This window comes from Labeo rohita, chromosome 19 (genome assembly GCF_022985175.1).
Source record: "Labeo rohita strain BAU-BD-2019 chromosome 19, IGBB_LRoh.1.0, whole genome shotgun sequence".
Taxonomy (NCBI): domain Eukaryota; kingdom Metazoa; phylum Chordata; class Actinopteri; order Cypriniformes; family Cyprinidae; genus Labeo; species Labeo rohita.
In genome coordinates, this window is record NC_066887.1 from 26,563,214 (window position 1) to 26,572,264 (window position 9,051).

Consider the following 9,051-nt stretch of genomic DNA (forward strand, 5'->3'; position numbering starts at 1 on the left):
GAAAAAGTCAAGCCAGTTTTTAAGGAAATCTATTATCTGTAGACCTTGTGTTTTAGCTTCTGTCTACTTGGAAGACAATCATATGATAACTGAGTATAAAGTCATCTCCATAAAGCTGATGTCACTAGACAAAGATTTAGTAACCAATGCTGACCACAGTTATGGTCATGATATGCAATATAATCAGCAGTGTACCATCCCTGACCTTGATGTTCCTGTATGTGTTCATATTTTATAGGGAACTACAAAATGGTGAATGTAAAAAAACAAAAAAAAACAAACAAAAACAAACAAACTATTGTTTACCAAGCTTGTCAGCATTGCACTAAATGCTTCAGACTATCAGTCAACAAGAACAGACAGAAAATCATATGCCGGGTAAGTCTCCAGATGTGGCAGAACTGGGTCAGCCTGTTGTGAGACAAGACTGACAGAGTCAAAATGAAACACTTTGTGTTGCTAAACACACCTTGCGAGAACACATTCATGGAATCTGAAGAGCTGAACAACTTTGAGACTCAACGAAACATATACTGCTTGAGAAGAACCAGTAGAGACAGTAAAGCATTAAAGACAAATAAAGGTTAGAATTATAACAAAATGAATAAACATTAAAGAGGTTTATTGAGTTTTGTACTTACCAGGAGGATAAAATGTCCGAGGATCTTCATAAGAGGAAAAACTTTCAGTGTCCCCTTTCATGGACATTCCAGCAATAATTTAAAGAGCCTAAAGCTCATCACAAAACTACACAAATCCAAATGTTCTGTTTGTATTTTATAAGAAAAGCATTTTATGTTAATGATTTTGACACACCATAAAAATATAAAGCTGACAAACTGTTCACCAATTTTAAACTGACCTGTTTTCTTAAACTATTAGCAGTATTTTACACACAGGAGATCATAAGAATGAAACTACAAAGCATCCCGTCTTGTGCACACAATGTTACTCAACACAACAAATGAAAACAAAAGAAAAACAAGGCAGATCTTATTTTTTTTTTTATTTTACACAGTGATAACACTACTGAATATACAATTTACAAATATATTAGACTCATCTGTGAATCCAATCTGCTGTTCTTTACCAACAAACTAAAATTGTGGCAGTCAGTCCTTTTCAAGAGCTTTGCAGTATCAACAACTAACCCAATATATAATTCTTGAACTATTCCTAATAACATTTCTTTGCAAAGAAAAAGAGTAGGCTGCGTTATTAGGGTCATTTTGCGGCAGCAAATAATTGTTCTTTAATCATATAATTAAGACTGGACCTCCACACTCACACTGAATAATGTAAAATCAACCAATAATTATTGTAGCTTGCCGTTTGTGGGTTTGCGAGAAAGGATGAAAAGAGATTGTCCTTTTGTTTGTGTCCAGAGCTTCTTCACCCTCGAAACCCTCTGAAGAACTTAGAAAACATTGAGAAATCATCCTGCATGTCACCTGAAAGGAGCAGAAAATACATTTCTGAATGATTATTCAGCAAAAGCAAGACCAAAGCATTGCAGAAGCTTAAGGAATATTTGAAAAACATATGATATTTTAAAATATACAAAATAATGAAAAAAAAAAGCCTTTTACATGTAATTGACAATGTTTTTTAAATCCTGTAAATCCTCTTATACCTTTAAAGGGAACCCCAGGTATAAAGACTTGTATAGCTTAATAGTACATAAATGATATCTCTTACTGAAACATGTTGTAGAAAACCCAAGAAAGATTTACGGCATTAAAAAACTATGTTTTATACATATTTTGGACTGTAGGGGGCACCATTATTTCGATGATGTGAAACGGCTGCACTCGGTGAGCTACTGGCGCTAGCTGTTGCGATTTTTACCACAACACAACTCGGAAAATAAAATACGGACATGATGCCACATTGTGAGAATTTTGTTTGTAATTTTCAGTCGAAGGGCAACGAGAGAAGCAATGCAAGTCTGCACTGTTTTGCTAACGATAAGAAGAGGAGAAAAGAATGGGAAGACGCCTGTGGACAAACAAAACTTTGTAAAGACATGCATCTTTATTCTCTCCATTTTAGCCCTGATGCCTTTGTTAATAGGTGTTAACAGACCACAGCTACTGAAGAGTTTACAAATGGCAGAGATAAGAAACACTAGATGCCATTCTGGCAGGATGTAAACAAGCGACGCCTGTCATGACGCCACAGTTTCTCAGCATGGATTTCACTCGATATCCGGGGGCGTTTAGACTCCTTGTGGGGAAAAAAATCAATGGTACAGCATTTGGTTTAAGCCTATGCTTACATCCACCACCACCTGTAAGATCTTTCAGTAGCTGTGGTCATCATATTAGTATTTTATTTTCCGAGTTGTGTATTCACTGAGTGCAACTATTTCGCACCATCGAAATAATGGCACCTCCCATTCGCCAAAATATGTATAAAACGACGTGGATTCTTTAACCCAGGGGTCACCACACTCGGTCCTGGAGGGCCGGTGTCCTACAGAATTTAGCTCCAACCTTGAATCAAACACACCTGAACCAGCTAATCAAGGTCTTAATAGGTAGGAAGAAAAATCTTAGAGACATCATTTATTTTATGTTAAGCCATACAAGTCTTACTAGCCGGTGTTCCTTTTTAAGATCATACTTTGCATGGGACAGTTAAAAAGTTGTCTAGAAACCACTAACCTGGCATGAGAGGACCAGACTGATCTTGCGGCCCATCTCGGCCTCCTGGACCAGAAATGGTAACCGTAGTCTCTTCATTACCTTCACCGTCTCTGACTGTTCGTCTTTCTTCTACCGTCTACACATACATACATACATACAATCTCTATTACTGCAATTAAAAACAGCTTTTTCATAGACTTTTTAGGCTTGTTAGCTTGGTATATTTTGAGTGTTGCTCTACAATTTTACTATAGTACAAAATTATCCAGGATCACTCACTCCATCTGGTCTGACCACCTTGGTTACACTGACAGACTTGAAAGTTGACCTTATCTTTGGCTGTGAAGGCACTGGAGTTAAGATCTGATCCAGACCACCTGAAGACACCTGTGAGTCCAGATCTGAGGGTGGAACCAGAAAACAAAAGGTCTGGATGAATTATATACATACATTAATGCAATGTATTACCATGTGAACTCAGATTGGACGGTTGAGAGGTACTCATGTTTATGTAATGATCTGTTTACATAAAGATATCTCCAAATAAGGTAGTAGTAGTTATTCCGTTATTGACATCATCTATTTATTTCTGACCAGGAATTATTCCAATAGTGACTAGTATCTTTTTTAATATCACTAGTAAGCATTCATTACTAGTACCCATTTAATAAATACTAGTAGTAATTCATTAGGTACTAGTACTAATTTTTTAGACACTAAGGTCTTTTGTAATTATTGTGTAATTATGTAATTACTAGTAACAATTCTTATCTTATTAGTAAGATCTGCTTTTTCACTCATCTTATGTTATGACTAGTCTGAATGGGCACAGTAGAGTTCAATTAAATTTTTTTACAATTAAAATTAAATAAAAAGAAAAAAAATACTAGTAACATTTCAAATAAGTACTAGTATCTAAAGAACTGTACTAGTACCTATTGAATAAATCAGCTCCTCAATAAGTACTAGTATGTAACAAATAAGTACTAGTATCTATGTAATAGGTATGAAGAACTAATGAATATGTACTAGTATCTAATGATTAAGTACTACTATCTAATAATAACTACTAGTATCTAAAAAATAAGTACTAGTACCTAAAGAATAAGTACTAGTACCCAAAAATTATGTACTAGTAACAACTGAAATATGTACTAGTCAAAACAAAATAGCTGATTTCTCAAATTTCTGACAGATTTGACAGATCCCAATAGAAGTCAATAACAAAAATGTTCAATTTGTTATTAGTAACAAAAGAATCGTTACCGGTTATTGAAATGAGTACTTGTATCTGACAATTAAGAACTAGTATCTAATGAATAAGTACTAGTATTTTTAAAATGGTACTAGTACCTAAAGAATAAGCAGTAATAGCTAATAAGTACTAGTACTTAATGGAAAAGTTATTAGTACGTAATAAATAACTAGTATCTATTTAATAGGTAAGAGTATCTAATAAATAAGTACTAGTATTTAATGAATAAGTACTAGTATCTAATAATAGCTACTAGTACACAGTTTTTGTGTACTAGTAGCTATTATTAAATACTAGTTATACTGGTTCACAACTGAAATACATACTAGTCAAAACTCTCAGTAAACTCTCAAAAAAATCTCAGTAACAGATCCTTATAGAAGTAAATGTCAAAAATTTGAAACTGGTTACTAGTAATAAAATTATAGTTACTAGTCACTACTGAAACAAGTACTAGTATCTAATGAATAAGTATTACTTTCTAATGAATGAGTGCTAGTATTTAATTAATGAGTACTAATATCTGATAAGAACTAGTATGCAACTAATAAGTACTAGTATATAAAGAATAAGTACCAGTGTCTATTTAATAGGTAGTAAGTAGTATCTGAAGAATGAGTGCTAGTATCTAATGAATAAGCACTAGTGTCTAATAAATAACAACAAGTATCTAATGAATAAGTACTAGTGTCTATTTAATTGGTACTAGTATCTGAAGAATGAGTATTAGTATCTAATGAATAAGCACTAGTGTTTAATAAATAACAACTAGTATCTAATGAATTAGTACTAGAATCTAATAAATAACAACTAGTACCCAAGGAATAAGTAATAGTACTTAATGGAAAAGATACTAGTATCTAAAAAATAAGTACTAGTAGCATGAAAATAAATACAAGTATGTTTCATAGATTAAATGTTAAAACAGCTTGCCATATACAGTCTGAATTGTCAGCACAAAAATCATAGACAAAATAAAAAAAAATAAATAAATAACCCACACATTTCTTTGCATTATTTTTTTCTCATAAAGGCTGAAATTTCATACTGCAGTGATCCGGCATTCTTTTATTTGGACGCTAAATTAATTTTCAAGTGGCTGGATATTTAATAATTCATTAAGATATCCAATCTTTTTTAACACTTAAAAAAAAAAACTGCCTGCAGAATTGTTCAGAATAGTGAAAAAATGTTATTTGAGAACTTTTTACTGTCTGTACTTGCATTTAAATCTGAAAAAAAGCAAAATGCATTACCTCCATCCTCTTTTTTCTCTCCCTCCTTTGGTCGTAATAGGCCATCTTTCCAAAGATCATGAAACTAAAAATAAAATGAAGACAATCAGGTGAGATCCCAGCATGGAAAGACTCTAAAAGCACTGAATAACTTTTGGTTTACCTTTGAAAAGGGTCTCCACTGAGGAAAGGAGCTGCTGGGATCTTGTGGAGAAGAGGAATCCCTGTCCTTTGGTGTCCCAGAGGGGGGGAGGGAGAGCTGGTGTGTAGGGTGAACTGTCAGGAGACTTCAACATGAAATCTCTAATCGGGTTACTACTTCCTCCCCGACCTCTGCCTTTCTCTATACCTTCCTGAGGAGGCAGAGCTTCTATTGATGGAGCACCTGTTGGGTAGGAAAAGAACAGGGGGAGTTAGTAACCTAAACTAGGTTAAATTAGGATAAAGAACAATCATGGAATTTGGAAGAAATACATTAAACAAATTAAATTCAATTTTAAAAAATCATTGCAGAACAAAGCAAACAAATGCACCTCTGTGTCCAAAGCCATGGCGCTCATCAAAGCGGCCTAGACCGGCAAAGATCTCCTCCATGTCCCTGAAGATCTTGCCGAACAGCTGAGGTTCCTCGAAACGCGTCCCACCGGGCCCGAAACTAAAACCAAATCTGAAGGCATCATCAAACGGGTCTCGAGGGGGCCTATTAAAGTCATCGTGGTAAAATCCACCGTCACTGTCGTCGTCCTCATCATCATCATCATCTTCATGAATCATCCCATCAAAGAAGGGGTCCCTGATTAAAACAGCTTGAAATTAGTAAACTGCTCTAAATCTATGTTTAACCTCAGGTAAAAGGTAACATATCTTTAGATATATGATTAATATTTAATAAAAATAAAAAAAAAGTCAACATTCAAGTATAACCATGATTTAATGAAAAACATCCTCATGACCACCAAATGGCCAAACGTTATGCTTTTAATAAGTGAAGTAGATACTAGACACTACCAGCCAAAAGTTTTTGAACAGTTTTAATGTTTTTTAAAAACGTCTCTTCTGCTCACCAAGCCTGCATTTATTTGATCCAACATACAGCAAAAACAGTAAATGTCTGAAATATTTTTTACTATTTAAAATAGCGGTTTTCTATTTGAATATATTTTAAACTGTAATTTATTCCTGTGATCCAAGCTAATTTTTTTGCATCATTACTCCAGTCTTCAGTGTCACATTATCCTTCAGAAATCGTTCAAATATGCTGATTTTCTGCTCAAGAAATATTTTATTATTATCATCAATATTTAAAACTGTTGAGTAAATGTTTTTCAGGATTCTTTGATGAACAGAAAGATCCAAAGATCAGCATTTATCTGAAATATAAAAGCTTTTTGTAACATTATACACTATATCATTCAAAAGCTTGGAGTCAGTATATTTTTTTAGAAACAGAAATTAATACTTTAATTTAGCAGGGATGCTTTAAATTGATCAAAAGTGATGATAAAGACATTTATAATGTTACAAAAGATTTCTATTTCAGATAAATGCTGTTCTTCATAACTTTCTACTCTATTTCCATCAAAGAAAATTCTACTCAGTTGTTTTCAACATAATAATAATAATAATAATAATAAATATTTTCTGAGCAGTAAATAAGCATATTAGACTGATTTATGAAGGAGCATGTGACTGAAGTAATGATGCTAAAAGAAATAGCTTTGAAATTACAGGAATAGATTACATTTTACAAACTACATTCAAACAGAACAGTTCTTTTAAATGGTAAAATTATTTTAAAATGTTACTTTTTTTGCTATACTCTGGATCAAATAAATGCAGGCTTGGTAAGCAGAAGAGATTTCTTTAAAAAACATTTAAAATCTCACTGTTCAAAAACTTTCGACTTGTAGTGTACCTTTTAGATTTCTATAAAAGCATGCTTTTCTCACATAGTTTATACTTTGCCTTACTTTTTATTATGGGATAGTGAAAAAATGACATCTGATGTTGATTACATTCTTCATTATTGCTATTTTTCACTTTCTAGTATAATAATAATCAAAACTGTGATAATGAACAAATTTATGAATAGGTTTATTTACGATTTTGAGGACCAGCCCACTGTTATTTATGCCCTGATGTGTCAAAAGTAAAACTGAAAGAGAGTGGATACTACATTCCATATGGCTTCACATATTAATGATACTAGGGAATAAAACTACACAAGCACGATCACATTTATACCTGTACTGACAAATGAAAATTCTTTAAAATATCACACAAACTTCATAGAGTATTATGGGTACTTTACCAAATACATTCAACAAACATTTTCTTTCATTGACACCAATACAGAAACCTCCACAAAAATAAAACGAAGATAAATATTACGAAGCATGTAAGTTTACAACACTATACACAATATTATATATGATATAATGTATGAATTACACAAGATCAACTCTTACATTAAAGTGTTATTCAGTCTAACAGCTACTGTTGTCAGAGGACATTTACTTTAAACTGTTGGACAAACTCACCTGCGGCCATCACCACGATAATGACCACCAGGAACCCCGAAAAACCCACGAAACAGATCAAAAACGCTCATTTAAGGACGCAGTATCCAGTGATCCTTCCCAAACGCCACCATAACAAACACAGTTGCATCAGAGATCCAGCACAGGAAGGACAGTGAGGAAACCTACGAGATCTTTCCAGACGCTTCCGGAAAATCCTTTCAAAATAAAAGACCGCGGCAATCGCAATTATGGTTGACTAATAAAATTACAAAATGTGCTATACAATTTTTAATTTGCATTTTAAATATAGACAGTTTTATCAACATGAAAATTTTACGATAAATTTACGTGAAGGGTTTACATTAGGTGCTGAAAATAGTGGTATCTCTAAAAAGATAGAGGTTTTAATAACTAACGTTACAATAGAGTGTTTGCACTTATAGGTGCGTTCATGTCATATCGTAATTACCGTAATTCTGAGATACCAAAGTTTCACTTCCTCGTAGAACTGGTAATTACAACTTGTGAACTGGGAACTTTCTGAAAGCTAACCATCTCAGATTCGTTAGGCACTATGTTTAAGCATTCCAAGGGTGTAAACAGCTCCCAGTAGAACACGTGTTGTCATCCCAAAATTAGAGTAATTACCATAGCATATACATCCATGGTAATTACGATATAGCGTGAATAAGTCACCCGGATGCGCTGCCATATTGGAGACACTCGGATGTAAACAACAGCATTGATTGTATAGTTTATGTACTGCTGAAAATAATGTTCTGCTGATTTATACGGTCTAAACCACTAAAAAGATGCGTGGAAGCTGCTAAATCATATAGAGAAGGACTGTGGTCAAGGTTCTTGCCCTGGAAATCCTGGTTCAGTTTGGCCAACCACAAACACCTTTTATTCCTCGGACAATTTTTGCACTTTTCTCCTTGATTTGTTACAACTTTTGGCAGTCTATAGTACTCCAAATGGTTTTCCCAGTCCAAAACATAATTGACAATTTTCAGCAGCAATAATTCATAAAATATGCGAGTTCCGTTCAGTTCAGCACCACCAATATGGTATGATTGATGACGTGCCGTAAAAACACTCTTTGGAAACTTCACAAAAGCATGGTAACAGGATGTGATCATTTAAGATCATCTGCTTACAAACCTTGAATTTTTTCACACTCACACTCAAGTTCCAGTGGTAAAGCCAATATAAAATTTACAGATTCCTGAGAAAAGGCAGCAGATAGACAATTAAATTAGCTTGAGGGTAAATTAATTTCTCCATCATTGCAGTTCATGTATTGTAAACTGTTTCGTTTAAACAAAATATTGTTTCAGTACTCCTATATGAAGCAAAAAGCTTGATCGCAAAGTTCGACAAACACAGCA

The 9,051-nt window shown here is 33.7% G+C and overlaps 1 protein-coding gene across 1 annotated transcript; it reads right to left on the minus strand.

Moving 5' to 3' along the window:
- Positions 1 to 1,325: 1,325 nt before the first annotated feature.
- On the minus strand, positions 1,326 to 7,850 carry hax1 (HCLS1 associated protein X-1). Its single transcript, XM_051136115.1, is given in 8 exon segments — positions 1,326 to 1,451; positions 2,667 to 2,784; positions 2,928 to 3,049; positions 5,160 to 5,223; positions 5,302 to 5,379; positions 5,381 to 5,523; positions 5,672 to 5,931; positions 7,679 to 7,850. Coding segments are annotated over 8 exon segments (915 nt in total). The 5' UTR covers positions 7,750 to 7,850; the 3' UTR covers positions 1,326 to 1,392.
- Positions 7,851 to 9,051: the final 1,201 nt, after the last annotated feature.